The 20362-nt window shown below is 35.9% G+C and overlaps 1 protein-coding gene and 1 long non-coding RNA gene across 6 annotated transcripts in view; both read left to right on the top strand.

Annotated features, from left to right (window-relative positions):
- Window positions 1-20362, top strand: part of itga8 (integrin, alpha 8) — a 143030-nt gene that overhangs the window by 42108 nt on the left and 80560 nt on the right. For all 4 annotated transcript variants that reach the window (XM_087287148.1, XM_087287149.1, XM_087287150.1 and 1 more), the window contains exon 13: window positions 6608-6799. In XM_087287148.1, the coding sequence (XP_087143274.1) occupies window positions 6608-6799 (192 nt within the window). The remainder of the gene's footprint in view (window positions 1-6607; window positions 6800-20362) is intronic.
- On the top strand, window positions 13944-17768 carry LOC147840315 (uncharacterized). 2 transcript variants are annotated; one of them, XR_015511515.1, is made up of 6 exons: window positions 13944-14277; window positions 14584-14639; window positions 15121-15180; window positions 15993-16107; window positions 16372-16483; window positions 17530-17768. It is a non-coding gene; the product is annotated as an uncharacterized LOC147840315 (long non-coding RNA). The 2 variants fall into 2 exon arrangements; XR_015511516.1 differs by lacking the exons at window positions 13944-14277; window positions 14584-14639; window positions 15121-15180 and adding an exon at window positions 15275-15367.

Consider the following 20362-nt stretch of genomic DNA (forward strand, 5'->3'; position numbering starts at 1 on the left):
TCTCAGATCTGTTATTAGTCATGGACTCGCTCTCTTTTTCTATTCTGTATCCATTTATCCTTTTGTTTTCCTCCAATCTTTGGCGTTCATCAGTGGTTTTCATAATAGAGTGAGGATGTAGATCGCAATACTTAAAGTCTGGCCTGTGGGCCAAATCCAGCTGCTCACGAGGTTATCAGCAGATACAACTATGCTCAACAACATTATAATTGTAACTCATTATTACAGTTGTCGTGTCTACAGTGTGACCATAAGATGCAACCATAAGATGCAACAGGACAAAACTGCTTCCTATTTAATTCAAAAGTCTGGATGCACTATGGATTCTACGTCAGATCAGTTGCTTGCATTGTACATATTGTTTCTGCAACTTTTATTTCAATCACAGTTAGTTATCTGATTTATAAATGATCAGTTTTACATAATAACATAATAACATAGAGCATATGTTACTTAATATAGCCTAAGAGTGGTTAAGCAAAGCTTATCTTTTGATTTTAACTATACAAAAGAGAGAGGTTTGCAAACAAATAGTAATGTAACAAGCAGTGCAAGCAAACTAATGAACTGAATGAAGAACATGTGTCAAGTCAAACTACAAGCAACCATACTGATAATTGTAAAAAAAATAATAAATTCCTAGTTAAATTTTGTTTAAAATATTTATTTTTAACATCTCTATTGGTGCCCTATTGGTTTTAGTCATTTTGTTGTCTATGCTATTTTTATTTGTTTGCTTTGGTTTATAAAAGTAGTTGCTAATTTAAAAAAATAATAATTTAACAATTGATTTTATCTTTGCCATGATGAGAGTACATACTATTTTACTAGTTATTTTGCAAGATATTGATATTCAACTTAATGTACAATTTAAGGTATTAACCTAAGTTAGGGGTGCTTTCAAACCTAGACTTTCTCACATTTAGAGGTTTCACACCTAGTCTTGTTTTCCCAGTTAGCTCAGTTCTTTTGGCATATGTAAAAAACCCCAATTGCACTCGGATCCACACCAAATGAATCAGTCCGAGATCGCCTGAATGAGGTGGTCTTAGCTCGATTGAAACAAACTCTGGGGTGGATCGATTGTAGTGAGAAAGCAAAACAATCCAACCAACTAACTAACCAGGCTATATCACAGTGCTTTATGGCTATGTAATAGCCATATACAGTTGAAGTCAGAATTATTAGCCCCCTTGAATTATAAGCCCCCTTGTTTATTTTTACCTAAATTTCTGTTTAATGGAGAGAAGATTTTTTTCAACACATTTCTGATCATAATAGTTTGAATAACTCATTTCTAATGACTGATTTATTTCGTCTTTGCCATGATGACAATAAATTATATTTACCAGATATTTTTTCAAGACACTTCTATACAGCTTAAAGTGACATTTAAAGGCTTAACTAGGTTAACTAGGCAGGTAAAGGTAACTAGGCAAGTTATTGTATAAAGATGGTTTGTTCTTTAGACCTACGAAAAAAAGTGCTTAAAGGGGCTAATAATTTTGACCTTAAAATGGTTCATTAAAAAAATTAAAATGGCTTTTATTGTATCCGAAAGAAAACAAATATAACTTTTTCCAGGAGAAAAAATATTATCAGACATACTGTGAAAATGTCCTTGCTCTATTAAACATCATGTGGGAAATATTTAAAAAAGAAAAAAAAAATTCAAAAGGGGGCTAATAATTCTGCTATATTGGCTATATGAAGATAGAATTATGAGTAGGGTGGTATGTCACTCGTATTGGTAAATGTGCGTTTCATGTCAAATGCAGAAGTGAAAGCATGCTAAAATATTACCGATAGCTTATCTGTTTGGAAAATTGGCTAAAATTATGATTTGATATTTTTTTCCATGTGACCAATGTAAGGAGAGTTTACTTGCATGTGACTTGTTTGAATTATTTTGGTCCATTTAGAAACTTTCCCGTGTGAAAGCGAGCTGCACCATGAACAAAAATTAACATTGTAAAACATTTAATTCCTGTTAATAATAAAATAAATGTTTTAATCCCTGTTTCGGAACAATACGACCGATCTACAGGTGTGAAAGCACCCTAGGCAAGTTAGGTTGAATAGAAAAGTCATCGGGCAACAGTAGTTTGATTTATAGCCAATTGAGAAAAAAAAATTAATTCTTAAGCGGTATTAAGCCAATATTAACCTTTAAAATGGTTTTTAAATACGTAAAAAAAGTTTTTTATTTTAGCTAAACTTAAAGAAACGCAACACAGGCTCATTGTGAATACATTGCCCATATACATTTCTGGAGAGCACGAATTATGTGTATATAGGTATATAGGGCTGCATTTTGTCTTTAAAATCAAAGCTTCAGGGCGGTATGACACAGCCAACGACTTCTGTTTCTTTTTGCGCCACCAGCTCACTGTTTACCTTCGTGTGAACGGCTATTACCAGTTTGCCCAGTGGCTCGGTGCATATGTCAGCAAATGAACAGTTAAAGAAATGGTCAAAAAAGGCTTCCAAAAAGCAGGTAAAACAAAAATAAAAGGTAAAAAAAATAAATGAACAAGTAAATAACAGGGTGATAACGTGGTAAGATCCGAAAATGTGGTAGAAATCAGGTAACCGGGAGGGCTTTTCTTTTTCTAGATTGCTTTTGAAAACACTATTGGTTGGGTTTAGGGAAGGGGTGGGTGGGTGGCGTGATCAGTCAGTCAGTCAGTCAGTCAGTCAGTCAGTCAGTCAGTCAGTCGACAGCAGCCTCTGGTGGATTTACTCTAGAACAGCAGGTACAAATTGCACGTGCAAGAGAAATTTGAGATCTGAAAAAGCATACTCTGTGGCCTCTGATGGATTCACGAAAACAAAAACTGCCTAAAAACGTACCTCCTGGGATGTATTTTACACTGTCCAGAAATGTATACAGGGGTACGTATCCATAATGAGTCTAAGTTGAAGAAATTAGACTTTTATTAAGAAAGATTTTTGAAAAATTATTTGCTCTGTGTAACATCACTTGCCTTAAACTGCATATATATTGAAGATGATAGTTCATTACTAAACATCTTTAAATCAAATCAAACTCATAATTCATCAATATTTCCAGATCATTCATTCACCCCTGGTCACTTTTTAGAAGTCGTGCAAAGAATTGTGGATCTCTTTCATGCAGATCTTTATTTATCCAACATCCCCTTAGTCCCTTTGTTTCTCTCCCTCTCTGCCCCTAAATGGGCATTTCTCTGGTTCTGTAGTTTCCCCCTTGTGTGAATGCATCGCTGCCCAAATGTAGGTTAATGACTTGAACAGTGGCGCTGGCAGGAGGAGCACTTGAACAGATAACCCTACCCTGGAGATTTATTGGCCATGTAGAAGTGGACTTGGACTTGTGCTTGTGCATGAGTCTGTTATTGTTCTGTAATAGCCCCTTGGTGCCGAGGAGAAAAGAGCTCTCGATCCCTGCGGAGCTTTGTGTAAATCATCAGTTTCTTTTTCAGTATCCTCCTCTGTTCTTCTACATGAAAGCATCGCTCTGTTCCTCTCTGCTGTAGCAGGCGCTGAAATAATCAATAAAAAATGATAAATGACGACCTGGAGCACAGCCAAATGTAAAGCACTTAGTGTGGATCCTGGTTTTCTTGGAGCTGTGGGTATGGAGATTCTAAGTGATGCAGGACTTTAAAAACCTCACTCTTTAACTTTGCATCTGGCTAATGAAACCATATCACACTTTTCCTCACAGAATGGAAACCTATATCTTTATAATAACATCTTGCGATTTAGACATTATATCTTAAATTGAGGCCTTGAGACGAAGAACCATATAAATCCATATTTTCAAATTTTGAGTTTCAAGATTTGTTCATTTGGATTGTGAACATTATCTATTCTTATTTTACTTGTAGACAACAAACGCTTTTTAATTCTAAGGAGATAACATTTTTAAAATGCATTTAAAATGCAGACTTTTGGTCACACAAAAATATCCTCAAACTCTTTCTATATGCAAAGTTTACACATACAATTAATGTCACATGGTTATCTCATTTTTCATTTCTTATTTTTTGGACTTACGGTTGTTCGTCTCACGTTCTCAATTGTAACTTAACTTCATAAATTGTGTATATAACTATATATCTAATTGTTACAACTTTAAATATCAAAATGCAACTTAGAGTGCTTTCACACCTAGACTTTTTTTCGGAACCTGGTGCGTTTTCCCAGTTAGCACGGTTGATTTGGCATATGTGAATCCAGTAATCGTGCTTGGATCTGCGCCAAAACAATCGGTCCCAGATCACCTAAATGAGGTGGTCTTGGCTTGATTGAAACAAATTAAGTTTACTCCAGAGCGGATCGATTGTAGTGAGAGAGCAATATGAACCAACAAACTAACAAACCAGGCTTTATCACAGTGCATTATGGAAATATATATATATATATATATATATATATATATATATATATATATATATATATATATATATATATATATATATATATATATTGGCATGATGTTATCATTCATACCGGTTAATGTGCATTTAATTTCAAATATGAAAGTGATAGCATGTTGAACTATTAACGAGAGCTGTTGATCCGTTAGGAAAACTGACCAAACATTTTAACTGGCGAACCGATTTATCTTTTATTTCTCTCTATAATGTTAAGCCTATAATGCATAAGTCAGGCCAATAACTATGTATGAGAAAGTCTGATTTATCTGGGGATGATGTCTGTAAGTGTCACCATTCAAAATTATAGCTCAGTTTTTTACTTATAATGTCTTATTGCTCGTCATAAATTGAATAAGGATGCATGACAGCGGAGCATTTCAATTTAGAAACGTACCTGTGAGAAAGGGAACCGCATCAACAACAAAGAGCACCATTGTAATAATTTTAATCCCTGTTTGGGAACAAAACAATTAATCTACAGGTGTGAAAGCACCCTAAATTACTTATTTAGGTAAAATTGTAAAAATATTTACTGTACGAAATTTTGGGCTCCACAAAATTGATTTGTGTTGGGACAACATCAAGGAATCAAGTTAACTTAGTAGTTTTTACAAATTTAAGTGTTGCACTTTGCATCAGGCTGATCTTTTCCTCCACATCTTGCATTTAAAATCTTTAAACACATGGCAAATCATTAAATAACACAACCATATATCTAACTTTATATTTCACAAATATGACATAATTGAATTGATTTACCAAACAGGGCAAATTTGAGTGAGAACGCAATTCAAAAACAGCATTAAAGGGTGTGCATATTTCTGCTGGTGATTTACTGACAACATGTAGATTAAAAAGAACATTCGTAAACATCTCATTTACATTACATAAGCAGGGTCGGTGGTCATAATGTGTGGGGGATTGACTTGACTTTTGTTCTTTACTAGGGGAAGGGGGGCTAGACAAATATGTGAGGGTGCTTAGAAAATGACCAGTATTAATTACATCAAACCCTTGATTAGCTCGTTCTCATGGGACACTAATGAGAGAACTGAAATACGGCACTGTCTCTGGAAAATTTGGACCACAAATAATACAGGAAAAATCGGCTTGTGAAATCCCAGTACATTAAAAAGAGCTGGAGGACCAAAAATGAATGGTTGCAAGAAGTTTTGATAGACATTACATTGCATGAATCTTCCTAGATAAGTTGTCATTCAATTCCTAAAGCAAATTAAAAACAACATGGCTTGGCAGACAATAATGTATTCAAATTATGTGTCCCTTTTCCTCGCATTTCAAATAACCTAATATGTGTGGAAAAAAATATTTTTCCTTCTACCATGCACTCTCTGTTCTCTGCAGTGCCTCTTATAGCAACAGCATCTGCAGCCATTTCAAGTGTAAAATTTAATCTGTGCTTTATTGTGTGTTAAATAAAACCAGTGGCATAAATACCAATAATTTGAGGAGCACAAATATGAGTAAATCACGTTTGCCCAATTCATTTAAATACTCCCATAACATTTGATAGTAATTCTTCACTGCACAATTATTAAATCATGATACACCAAAAAGACAGTTTGGGCTAACAAAGGCCCTACATCTCACATTTGTCTATTTATATTTCTGATTTGTAAATTTAATTGAGGGCGACACGATGGCTCAGTGGTTAGCACTGTCACCTCACAGCAGGAAGGTCGCTGGTTCAAGTCCTGGCTGGGCCAGTTGGCATTTCTGTGTGGAGATTGCATGCTCTCCCTTTGTTTGCGTGGGTCCTCCGGTTCCCCCACAGTCCAAAGACATGTGGTAATTAACTGTAGTGTGTGAATGAGAGTGTATGGGTGTTTCCAAGTACTGGGTTGCGGCTGGAGAGGCATCCGCTGCGTCAAACATATGCTGAATAGTTGGAGGTTCATTCTGCTGTGGCAACCCCTGATAAAAAAGGGACTAAGCCGAAGGAAAATAAATGAATGAATTTTAATTGAAACCATTAAATTTTCTTATAATGAGACAATATCTCACAATTTATGGCTTTAGTTACTATTATTGCAAAATTATGTATTTATTTAATTTTTTTTATTTGATCTCAATGGCAAAAACATGCTTCTATAGGCGGAATGTGTTTAGAATCGCGTAGGTTATGTAGTATACTGATCAAATATTTTTTCCATGTTACCCAGACGTGGCTATTGGGGCTCCATTCGCCGGGGAGGATCGTGGTGGCAGAGTCTTTATCTATAATGGGCAGAAATCCGGCCTGATGTTACAGGCTTCTCAAGTGCTGAAAGGCGACTGGGCCTCATCTGGCATCCCAGCAGGCTTTGGATTCACCCTTCGTGGAGATTCTGACCTCGACAACAACCAGTACCCTGGTGAGTAAAGAAAAAACCTCCAGTCTTTTCCTCTCTCGCTGTTCAAGCACGTTTCTGTTAAGACAATCATGCTGAGGAACTGATGTAAGCCAGGGAGATGAGATGCTGGAGGAATGAAATGTTGGTAAAGGAAGAAGAAAAACAGCTAAATACTGAACTTAGAGATCCAGGTTGAGTCATAATGTTGGTCAGTCCGCTGGTCATGTGCATGTATTTCCACTGAAAAGTGTTTACTTTTTCTTGCGCCTTCTTTTGTCTCCTTTTATGGTGGGATATTTTTTCTGCATATTCTTCTCCTTACTGTGTTTATTACAATTTATTTATCATTTTTTATTCAGAACAGTTTTCCATTGAGGGTGATACAATGTTTGAATCCCCTCTGCCGTATGAACCAGGTCAAATCCTGCGTTCATGACAGATGTTGCAGCTTGTTTTGATTGAGTTTAGTCAATTGGAGTTTACCTGAGAAGGTCACATCTTATTGAATGAACATTTAGATGGTTTAAAGTCGATCACTTTGAGACTGTGGAGATAAACATTTGCAGGTGACTGAACAAGCTATTTATAGCGAGTGAGTGTATGTGTGTGTGACAGAGATGGTTGTGTGGCAGATGTTGACTGGCCTCCAGATGAAGTTTCAAGGGTTCAGCTTTGGTTCTCTCAGCTGAATGACAAACAGACCCAGGTGTTTCTGAGCATCTGCGAGGAAGGGAAATGTCATGGATGTTAAAGCAGTTGCATTTTTTTCAGTAAAATGTTTATTTGGAAATGAAAGCTTCCTTTGAGGTGATGAACTGCTTCTCAAGGTGGATAAACATTTACTGTTTAAACATTTGGGATTGGAAATAATTGTTTCTGCCATAAGTATCCTCTGTTTGACAAGGCTCCAATTATTTGATCAAAAATACCGTATAAATTATTCATTCATTCATTTTTTTGTCGGCTTAGTCCCTTTATTAATCCGGGGTCACCACAGCGGAATGAACCGCCAACTTATCCAGCAAGTTTTTACACAGCGGATGCCCTTCCAGCCGCAACCCATCTCTGGGAATCATCCACACACAGTCATTCACACACACACACACACACACACACACACACACACACTACGGACAATTTAGCCTACCCAATTCACCTGTACCACATGTCTTTGTACTGTGGGGGAAACCGGAGCACCCGGAGGAAACCCACGCGAACGCAGGGAGAACATGCAAACTCCACACAGAAAAGCCAACTGAGCCGAGGCTCGAACCAGCGATCTTCTTGCTGTGAGGCGAATGTGCTACCCACTGTGCCACTGCGTCGCCACCTTATAAATTATATAAATATGAAAATTTCATGACCAGAAGGACAAGATCTTGGATACAAGCAGCCAACATGAGTTTCCTTCTTAGGGTGGCAGGGCGCACCCTTTCCTTCTTAGGGTGGCAGGGCGCACCCAGGGCGCACCGTAGATAGGGTGAGGAGCTCTTTCACCTGGGACTAGGGGCTCTGGCATCTGTTTTGGATGCCTCCTGGATGCCTACCTAGGGAGGTGTTCCAGGCATTTCCCACCAGAAGACCCAGGACACTCTCAAGGGGCTATGTCTCTTGGCTGGCCTGGGAACACCTCGGGATTCTCCCCTCGGAGGAGGCTGGAGATTTATTTCTGTTTAAAATATCTGTTATATTTACAGTCATTTTTAAAATGTATATATTATTCCTGTTTCAGTATCATTACTCCAGTATACAGTGCCACATGATTCTTTATAAATCCCTATAATATGCTGATTTGGCGCACAAGAAACATTTCATATAATAATGTTGAATGCAGGTGTGCGAATTTGGACTACAAAAATTATTAATTATAGACTTAATTTACTTGATATTAAATTATTTTAGTATTTTCTTTTTTTGTTTTCAGTACAAATATCTTTAAAAAATAATAAAGAATTTTGTGTTTGTCAACACATAATTTTTAAACATAACAGTTTATTCAGGAAGCTTCGAGTGTTTGTAATACAAACAGAAACACAACTAAAATCAAAAATAAAAAAAGCTTGGAGGTCAAAATTATTAGCCCTCTGATGTTAATAGTCAATAGTGTAACCCTTTTACTTGATAACAGCCATCAGTCGTTTACTGTAGCTCTCAACAAGTTTCAAGCATGTCTCCTGAGGAGTGTTAGCCCATTCTTCTGTAGCAAATCTCTCAAGCTCTTCCAGATTTGTTGGTCTTCTGGCATGAACTCTAGACTTCAGTGTCCCCCACAGATTTTCTATTGGATTCAAGTCTGGGCTTTGTGCAGGCCAGTCAAGGACTTTCACTTTGTTCTGTTGGAGGTAGTTCTTTACCAGAAGTGAGGTATGCTTTGGGTCATTATCATGCTGGAATACAAAACGTCGACCCAAACCAAATTTTGTTGCAGACTGTTTGAGGTTATTTTTCAAAATCTTCTGGTAGTCTTCCTTTTTCATGTTTCCTTCAACCCTGATAAGATTCCCAGTTCCAAATGCACTGAAACATCCCCATAGCATTATACTCCCACCGCCATGTTTCACTGTGGGAACGGTGTTCTTTGGATTAAATGCCTCTCCCTTCTTCCTCCAAACATAGGCAACATCTCTATGGCCAAAGAGCTCTAGTTTTGTTTCATCTGACCAACGGATACGTTTCCAGTATTCATTATTTTTCTCTAGATTGTCCCTGGCAAACTTCAGTCTAGCTTGGAGGTGTCTCTTTTTTAAAAGTGGTGTCTTTCTTGGTCGACAACCTTTCAGTCCACTCCTGTGCAGGGCTCTAGTGACCGTCTTTGCTGAGACATTAATTCCAGACTTGGCTAAGTCATTCACTAGTGTCTTGGCAGTTGTTCTTGGGTCTTTAGAAACCTCTCTTACTAATTTTCTTTCCAAAGTTTTGGAAATCTTTCGCTTTCTACCTCTGCCAGTCATTTTCTCCACAGTTTGGATCTCATCAAACTTCTTGATAATATTTCCCACAGCACTTCTTGACACTTGAAAATGCTTTGATAAACATGTATACCCTTCTCCTTCTTTGTGAGCCTCAACAATTCTTTTTCTCAAGTCTAAACTTATTTCTTTTGTCTTTGTCATGATGACAGAATGCATTATCGTACTATTTGTTTTTCAAGACACCAGTTTTAAGCTTTAAGTGCAATTTAAAGGCTTAATTAGGTTAATTACCCTAACTAGGCAAGTTAAGGTAATTAGGCAGGTCATTGGACAACAGTAGTTTTTTCCTGGAGTCAATCAAACAAATAATTACTTAAGAGGGCTAATAATATTGTCCTTAGCAGTTTTTACTTAAAAAAAAAAAATTATATTATTTCACCCAAACCAAAAGAAAAAAACCCTTTTCCAGAAGAAAAATACAAAAGGAAATGCCGTGAAAACAATTTTCTTGCTCTGTTCAACAGCACTTGTGAAATATTTGTAAAATAATACAAATTTTATAAGAGGGCTAATAATTTTGACTTCAACTGTATGTGTGTGAATGTGAGATTGCAGGGCTCGAAATAGCGACCATTTTGGTTGCATATGCGCCCGAAATTTAAGCTATGCGACCTCATAATATATATTGGGAGCATTCGTGCGACTGAATATTTAGGTTGGAGTGCGACCTGTTTTTCTTCTTCTTTTTTTTAAACATGGTAAAATCGGTCTTCCCTGCCGCTATATTGGTTCATATTAGCTGTCAATCACTCAAGACTTTCCGCTGTCAGATGACAGAAAGGGAGCTTCTGTGACCGCGGGGAATGCAAACGGCTGAAGAGTGAAAAGTATACTGAATCTCGATGCGTTGGATGCACTGCGTGTTCTGCCAACACAATCTCACGGCAATTTGTAACTTTTCCATACGTTTTCTCGTGAGATCAGGCTGCAACCGTGCAAATGTCCGCTAAAACACCATCGCCAAAGAAGCTTGCCTTTACTGCGTTTAAACTGATGCGGGTTATAACAAAGAACAGTATTGCGCCGGTGGTCATTGGGAGAATCCTGTTCTGCCCCCCTCATATATTGGGTCGGCTGACTCGCATGCTTTTCCACAAACACAGAAAAATGAAATTCAGCGCGTAACGAGGCTGAGCATTAAAACGACACGAACCGAAACCAAAACTTTTATAAGTGAGACTTTTCTTCCTTTCTTTTGTCGGTTCTTTCTTGAGGTGTACATTATTTTTCTATTTAATTACTGATGACTGCTTTGCAGCTTTTAGCATTGAATTTAATGGATTTATTATATAATATCATTTGTTTTGTAGCAGAAATAGGCTACTATTTATTAAATTGACATACATATAAACATAATAGTACAAAATAAATATTTCTTACAATGCTTCATTTATGTTTGATGCAAACCATTAATTTATTTTTCATAAAGTAACAGTAGGACTTTATATAGCAGATAACTTACATTAAAGCACATTCAAGGCAGCATGATGATGAGAAATATATTTCATTATTAGTATTATTGTCATTATCGTCATCATTAATATTTTATAATTATTTAACATTAATTTTAGAATTATTGCACAAATATTATATCATCACAGCATTAGTTAGATAGTTGTTTCTTGGTTTTGTTAGTCCCAATTGATGTTGTTTTCAAATACAATAAATCCCTTAATATACAACTTGTCAATATTATTAATTTTTAGTGGGTGCTCCTAAATTTTTTCTGGTGCTCCTAAATATTTCAGGTTGGGAGCACCGGTGCTACCAAGTAAGAAAGTTAATTTCGAGCCCTGGATTGTATGGTTGCTTTCCAGTACTGGGTTGCAGCTGGAAGGGCATCCGCTGTGTAAAACATATGCTGGATAAGTTGGCGGTTCATTCTGCTGTTGCTACCCCTGATGACTAAAGAGAATAAGCTGAAGGAAAATGAACGAATGAATGAATGAATGAATGAATGAATGAGTACTTTCAAGTAAATATAAACACCTACTGACCCCAAACTTTTGGTAGTTTACTTTTTGTGTGTCTGTGTTCATGCGTGTGCGTGTGCTTTTTTTAAAGAGATGGACACTACAAACTCTTTAGTTTTGCCATTTAGCATAACATATCCTTCAAAGCGACCCTGATGTCATGAAATTATAATCAGTTACATACAGCCGTCTGTCTGTCCAAGTTCACATGACACAATGTGTAAACAAATAAATGAGGCAGATTGTAGTTTGATGAATGTGTATGTGTGCTGCATTATCTAAGTCAAATTAGTCTGACATCACAACATCTGACTGCTGCAAACTGAAGTGTTTACATCACATTTTAAAAGAATGAGTTATTGCCTTATTGCAGTGTCCATACAAATGCAGTTTATGCACAACATATCCAGTTGAGTTGTATTCAGACTGAAGAGCCTGGGATCTTTCTGTTGTGTTGAAAAATAAAGACAATGCGGTTCAACCATGAGATTATTATTGTGAGCATCCCAACTAGGCTTAACATGCTGTTTGTGGATTAGTTTATATTGATACGAACTGCCCGAGTGAATATCCAGAGCTTACAGGACAACACAGAGCCGCATGTTCTCACAATCCATCACAGCTGCGCCGTAATCTTGTTTTGACTAACAGAAACATGAATTAACTGATTCATTTAGAAACATCCAGTGTGTTCCTGAAGCCAAAACTTTGCTGTAACGCCTCAAGCCTGTTTCAACTAAAACAGAGCAGCGTGTTCATTCTTTCTGTCCTTTAATCTCCGCTTTCATATTTTAATGGCATTGTAGGAAATCATCAAAGCAGATGCTGTCACATGCTTTCTCTAAAGAGACAGGAAGTCAGATGGTCCGGCACATGTGTGAGTGTTGAATGAATGAGTGTGTGTGGGAGTTTGTTCTTTCATGGCGACAGGATTGTCATCTTGAATATGCGCTAATAAAAGCAGATCCTTTCCATACTTGAAACACATCAGTGGATGGCAGAACAATCACACACAGGTGTACACATGCACACGCAGTGATGTTGAGCAGACCCGGAAAGAAAAGTGAAAGCCGGAATGGAGGTTTTCCTGCACTGTAAACGATTTCTGTTGTTTTCACGGTATTATACTGCATTTCTCAACAGTTGTTTACTGTATAAGCTGTGCACAGTGTGTTACTGTATATATTGCTGTTTTCACAGCATGATAATGTATTCTCAACATTTCCATACTGTGAACATGATTAACAGTATGCTACTGCAGATTTTACAATGAATTTTGGGAAAAAATCAGTTACTGTGCATCTAAATACAGTACTGCAAATGACCATGAAAAACTCTACACACACTTTATATTTTTATTATGTTTATTTTTTTTGACAAAGTATTTTGTGAAAAAAAATAAAATAACCTATTTCTTCAGACTGTTCAGTGCATAAAACTGTCCCCTGGTTTTCCATATTTGGGTGTACTGCACCTTAATTTTATAAGGTTAACATGAAAATATTAAATCATTTTTAATCAACATAACTTTGTGCTTAACCAAAACGTAAACTGGAACAAAAGTAATTGATTCATGAAACCAAAGTTAGCTTAAATGTTATAATGACCAGCCTGCTTTAGACGGATTCATGAGGTTAGGGCACCCGTCATCACCATGGAGGTCACATATCTCCGCATTTTCAAAACAATATTTTAAAATACCCACCATCTCTATAAATAAACCACAGACTTGAGTTTAAAACAACTACATTACCGCATGAAAAACGGTTAAAACTAAATTTCATAACACATTCATTATAGAGCCATCTAAGACCGGGGCAAGTCTCATATGTCTAGCCGATTATACCCTCGTTTCGCCGGATACATGAGTGATGATGGACACCCTGGAGGTCAGAATCTCCGCTATCGGGAAAGTACGCTTACAATTTACACATGATATCTATAAATAAACCACAGATTTAAGTTTGTAGGAACTACATTCTCGCATGAAACACTGTTAAAATTTCATTTCGTGACATATTAAACGCAATATTTATAATATTAGCTGGGCTTTCTCATCCGCCATTACCATTTGCTTGTTGATGTGAAATGAACTCTGGGAGAAAAAAATATTAATTCTCAAAACACTTCAAACGAACTTTATTCTTATTGTCAAGGTCAGATATATGTAATAATTTCGCTGGTAAAGTGAATAAAAAACAATGTTACTATATTGTAATCAATATCACGTTTGCACTGGTTCGGTTCAGCACTCGAGCGACTCTGAATCGTATTGAACCGTTTGCTCGGGAATTATTTGATCACACGTGTTCACAAGCACATTCAGCAATATGCAATTAGTGTATAATTAGTGTATAAATGCTTGTGGCCAAGCAGTATAACGAAATAGTAATGAATCATATACAAAAAGGAATCTGTTTTAGGCGGATTCGATTCTTTACTGTTCACTAAGGAGCCGATTCATAGAACCGAACGGACACGACTCGACATGCAGGCAACGGCTCTCCTAATTTGAAATTCACCTGTCGTCTTTCATCCAGCGAATTCATCCTCGGTAAGTGTTTTAAAGTCAAATTCTGTCCGTTAAAGGATTGTTTTATAAGTATTTCTGTGTATTGTGTGTGTAATTTAAAAGAATTAACCAAGTAACATTAGTTGTAGGTTCTTATGTTATGTCACGCTATCCGTTAACAAACGGTATTTTAAACAAGAAATAACAGACGCCAAGCGGTCATTGTAGTGTTTGCGAGGTATTAGATACAGTGAGTTTATCTTGAGTGAGTTTTTGACCATACGTTAAGTTACCTGAAAAACATAACTTCAACTTATTGTAACTGCATTAATGAATTCTATATTTCAGCACAACACTGAGATGAAGGCGAAGTCACCATGAAAAGTTAAACGTTTACCGTTAAGGTAAGCTCTGGTCTTCACATAACGTTAGTCATTATGACTAAGCTACTGTATCATTATGGTAAAAATTTTCAACTGTAAGTTAGTTTAAACTAAACTTATAATGAAATGAGTCTTAACTGTTGTATTAAATGGAGCTGAAAATTAAATGCAGTTGAATTATTTTAAGCTAACGTTAATATTAACAAAATACATATTAATTGTCTATTTCTCAATAATGTTAATGAGCTTGATGTATAGTGTGTTATTAATTGGACATTTAATTTTTGGTGTTCAGGTGTACCTGAGGTGAGTGTACGTTCTGAGTACACATATATAAGCCAAAGTCATATCCATCCTAATCTAAGAGAAATTGATGGGGTCAGGGAATGATTTGTGTACAAATGTATTTTAACCCCATACAGATTGGTATGGTTGTACCATAGATTTAGATTAATTAATGTTAAGTCTTATTTTACTCTTATTATATTTATCTGTTTTTCAGCTACAGTAATTGATGTTGAAAAACTGATGCAACCAATCACTCCTCACTTGATTATTCAAGGTAATGTCGATGTCTTCCTCATTTTGATTAGATTTTTAAATGTCAAGTTGTTCACAGATTTGTTGTGAGGAGTTTCATGTACAACCTCTTTTTCTTCTTCCAGCAGTTCCTAAGAAAACTTTAAGTAAAAAAAAAACATCTGGTGTTAAAACAGCCACGGCTATGCTATTTGCCTACCAAGTGCTGAGTAAATATTAGACAAACATTTTTTTCTATAATTGTTGTCTTTGTGTTTATTAGCAATTTTACTGGGCATATGTGTTTGTTTTTTTTCAAACAGCCTGGAAACTGTAAGTTTAGTTCAATATGTTATTTTATGCTATTCATTTTTGTCTTAACATGGATTGCATGTTGAAGCTATCGTTTTATAGTGGGAAAATGTAAAAGAGAATCACTGAATACAATGGCATAATGATTCTGCTTGTTCAAAGAAGGTACTTGATTTAGTTTTCCTCAAGCGACACATCAGTTTTTATGACTATTGCTTGACACTTGAATTGAAGGGACAGTTCACCCCAAAATGAAAATAATAGCATCTTTGGCATCCTCCACTTGTTTCAAAATAGTTATATATTTAATTTGTTCCGTTGAACACAAACTCGTATTTTTTAAAGAAATTTGGTTCAAATATGGATGTCAATAGTTACTGGTTACTAACATTCTTCAAAATATCTGCTTCAGTGTTTAACAGAAATTCAAACTAGTTTAAAACACGTGGAGTAAATAGTGGCAAAATAGTAAACTATCCTTTAAATATTTTATTCTGAGACTTATTTATATGTGTCTTGTCTTTTGTCATATTGTCCTTCTAGCCCAGATTGTGATGGACCTGGAATGCGACACCAGTTACTCTTAAGACAAGAACCGAATAAAGCACAGATGTGGAGGTATTTGCAGCCAAACTAACTGGAGGGAAGGAACCTTTAGGTAAAAGCACCTGCTTTATTTAGATCTGAAGTATTTTATTTGACATAGAGATTTATTGTTTTAATTCTAATTTAAAGCAAACAAGGTTGAGCACCCCTGGTCTAAAAGCTCAAAAATGCTGTTTCTGTGATAAGGTTAAATGTAGTTGAGAAATAGATTCATTAGGATCAATGCTTAAAGTAAACATTTTCTTCTCTCTGTAGACCAAACATGTTTACTATCCCTCACATTTTAATAAATTGTTTCTGTTTTTGTTTCTTACAGTGTGGGTGAACATACTACCTGGATGTCCAACAAAGGCTGCACAAGAGCTCATTTGATAGCACATATTCTGTCCTGTCTACATCTCTGATGACCTGGAAGTGCTTCGACATCAGTGAGTAATACATATTCAGCAGTGACTGTTTTAAAAAATTAAGTATTTAAATTATTCTCAACGTTTTACTGATGCTGTGCACAGTAACGTTATGATGATTTAGTTTGAGGAAATGTCACTAGAGGGTTTGTATAAAAAATAAATAAATAAATAAATTGTACGAAATGACTCGATAAAATGTTTATTTGTCTCACTGACATGCCATCATTGCTGCATATTAAAATACAGTAATACGAATTGACCGCAGAATATTACCACAAACATTTCATGAAGTAGGCTAGACTGCTCTTTAGTTCTCTACTCAACTTTAACACATTTCCTCGTGTCGCTGAGCCTCTCTGCAGATTTTGCCAAAAATGAATGCTTAGTGATTACTCTGTTTTATGCAAACCAAATATCAGTAACTCATCATTAGCATTATTTTAAAAAATCACCCACAGCTTTCATGTTCTCTAACGCAATCTTATCTGTAAGTTAGAAGTGGATTTATACGTGTTAAAAGCCTAAAAGTATTTAGTTAACATTAGTCACGTTAAATTAGATAATTTTTATTTATTTAATTTTAAATATGTAGCCTCTTAAAGTGAGAATGAACTGTGTTCACCCCTCTTAAATTCGTGGAAGCACTAGTAGTGTGATCATGGAATCAGATATTCGAGCTATACAGAGTCGGACATTAAGTTAAGATGAGACTATTTTTTACACACCTGTGTGGAAACCTGAATTGCAATCTTTAAGAACAATGCCCGCTGATCTTTTCCCCATTAACGTTAGTGTAATTGTGAATTGACAACAAACTGTATTTCACCAACAAAAACAATTAAAAAAACTGTTATATATATTATAACTGTTATATACTGTATATTTATATATATATATATATATATATATATATATATATATATATATATATATATATATATATATATATATATATATATGTATAAAAAAACAACAGTGCAGTGTTTCGTTTCTGAATGAATTAAATGGTTTGAGGGATGATTAGTTTTTACTTCAGTGATTGATTTTGCCTGTCATTTTTGCAGGATCATCATCATGCTGCTGCCCTTTTTCACTGTCCCTTTCCACATCATTTGGCCTTCATCATTTCCTGTCTTGTAGCAGTATTGTCACCTGTTTTTAAAATTGTAATAATTTTTGATGCATTAATTGTTGACTGGTTTTAATGATCAATTGTTTATTAGTGTTCTGTTACTTTGTTATATTGAATTATTGCTACTGTTTTAGCATGGTTTACACAATAAACCTTTATTGTGAAGTTAAAGTTTCAGTTTCTTTATTTTTCTTGTATTTCTTGAACAGTTAAAATAACACTTGTGCAATTTTTGAACATTTTTACCCATTATAAAGTAGCACTATTAAATAAAATAAAATAACATTTAATAACTGTAAAATACTATACAGTAATAATGAAAGTAACGTTAAAATACCGTAGTTCTTCATGGTAAAAATGTACAATAAAATACTGTTTTCAGTTTTGCAGTATGTGTATCACTACTGTATTTGGTGTTACAGTAAAAATCAACAACAGTAAAATGATGTATTACATTTTACAGTAAATGTAATACTAATGTAATTAGTATTACAGTAATGTTACCGTTTTATGAAATACAGCAGCTACTGGATAATTGTTGCCAGTAACTTACTGTTGATTTAACAAGAAATCGTTTACAGTGTGTGTCTTCTCTCAGAAACTTCAGTAATCATTGATCAGTGTCAATCATAGAATGCAACAGGCTTCAGTATATCACTGTTCTTCTGTGCATGTCCAGCAATGTGTTCGACACAGCTTACAGAAAGTGTGTAAATTGGTTGGTTCCTGTAGTGTTGGTGCTGTGATGTCAAAATCCACCACTGGTTTCCTTAAGATGTTTCTATGGGTTTTTGGAATGTTTTTTTTTTTTACATGTGTAAGTAAAGGTCTTTGAAAAATGTGATGAAATGTGGGTGTTATAATGTAATGTAAACTATACAGTCCCCCAGTTCTAGTATCCTCCACACCCCCTTCCCAATCGATCGCCTCACAACAAGAAGGTCACTGTTTCTAGCCTTAGCTGGGTCAGTTGGCATGTCTGTGTGAAGTTTGCATGTTCTCCCTGTTCACATGGGTTTCCTCCGGGTGCTCTAGTTTATCCCACAAAGTTGTGGCTGGAAGGGCATCTGCTGCCTAAAACGCTGAATGAGTTGGCGGTTCATTCCGCTGTGGCGACTCCAGATTAATAAAGGGACTAAGTTAAGAAGAAAATTAATGAATATTTGAATGTTTTATTTAAAAAAAAACTTTTTCCCCCTTATGTTGTTTCAAATCTGTATTATTTATTCGTATTTTTGGTGAACTGATTTAGTGGTTCCATTTTTGGACTGGTTTTGAGTTGTGTCACTGTCATCATGGACATTTACATGTGCATTTATGTATTTGTCAGATCGTTTTAGCCAAAGTGATTTACATTTGATTGAAGATGCACATTTGATTCGTTGTTGCCTTATGTGGGAATCAAACCCACTGCAGTTTCAAACTGCTGCAAATTGGACATCCAGGCTCATTCTGAAAACGTATCGCTATATACATTTCTGGAGAGCACCAAATACGTCCCAGGAGAAAAGTTTTTTTTTTTAAAGTTTTTGTTTTTGCAAAAAGGTTGTGTACTCTTTTTGAGATCTCAAATTTCTCCCACGAGTGCCATTTGCACCTGCTGTTCTCACATAAATCCACCAGAGGCCGCTGTCAACTGACTGACTGACTGACTGACTGATCGACTTACCCACCCTTCTCTTTCCCTAAACCCAACCAATAGTGTTTTCAAAAGCACCAGTTGACCTGCCTACCTACTTCCCTAAACCCAACCGAATGTTTTAAAAAGCTATCTAAATATAGAAAAGCCCTCGCCTGAGTTTTACCATGTTTTCAGATTTTACCACTTCTCACCCTGTTATTTACCTGTTTATTTTATTTTTTGGCTTCTGTTTTTGTCTTACCCACTTTCTGGAACCATTTTTTTACCTGACTCAAACCCCATCATTGTGGTCAACTTTGCATCTCAAGTCTGCCGACTTACATGCAGAGCTATTATACAAACTGGTACCAGCGGGAAAGCCATCTGTAAGAAGATAAACTGAAAGCTGGAAAGGAACGCTACTGTCCTGTAGCGGTCATTTTAAAAACTAAATGCAGCCATATATACGTCTGGCTACATAATTTGTGATGTGCAGAAATGTGTAAAGAAGAATGTTTTTAGAATGATGAAATTTGGTCAACGGTGTCTGTTAGGCTGTTTTGAAAATAATACTGTGAATATTTGATCGTTGTTTAAAGAAGTTTTAAAGATCAATTCTAAGCTACATTAATCATGCAGCATCTCATAGTGCACCACAAAGTAAGTGTTAACTTTCCGCTGAGAATTGTCCCAATTGAGAAACGTTCATGATTGTGTTGAAGGTTTGGGTTGATCAACAAGTTCATGCCGTGTCGCGGCGCTGAGCGGAGCATCCGGTGTGTGACACCCTTAAGCCATAGACCAATCACAGCTGACGCCCATTTGACCAATCAGAGCAGACTCTTGGAAAGGAGATTTGTTTGAGACTTTAGGTGAAGTGAAAACTATATTGTGCAGAAAATGTATGTCATTGGATTGATTTACACCTGTTTTAGCATCAAAACAAAATCTCAGACAAAACAAAAACAAAGTCTATATAGTTAGTTCTTTTTTTATTTTTAAATCTTTTTTTTCATTCTTATCTCCTTTGTACCTTTTTTCGGTTCATATGCCTTTTCAGTTGCATGTGTGTGGTTTGGGGTTAGTGTGCGGGGCAGAATGAACTTTGCGGTTAAATGCAGGGTTAAAGTCAAAGGTCAAGGGT

Source organism: Danio rerio, chromosome 16 (genome assembly GCF_052040795.2).
Source record: "Danio rerio strain M-AB ecotype USA chromosome 16, GRCz13ab, whole genome shotgun sequence".
Taxonomy (NCBI): Eukaryota; Metazoa; Chordata; class Actinopteri; order Cypriniformes; family Danionidae; genus Danio; species Danio rerio.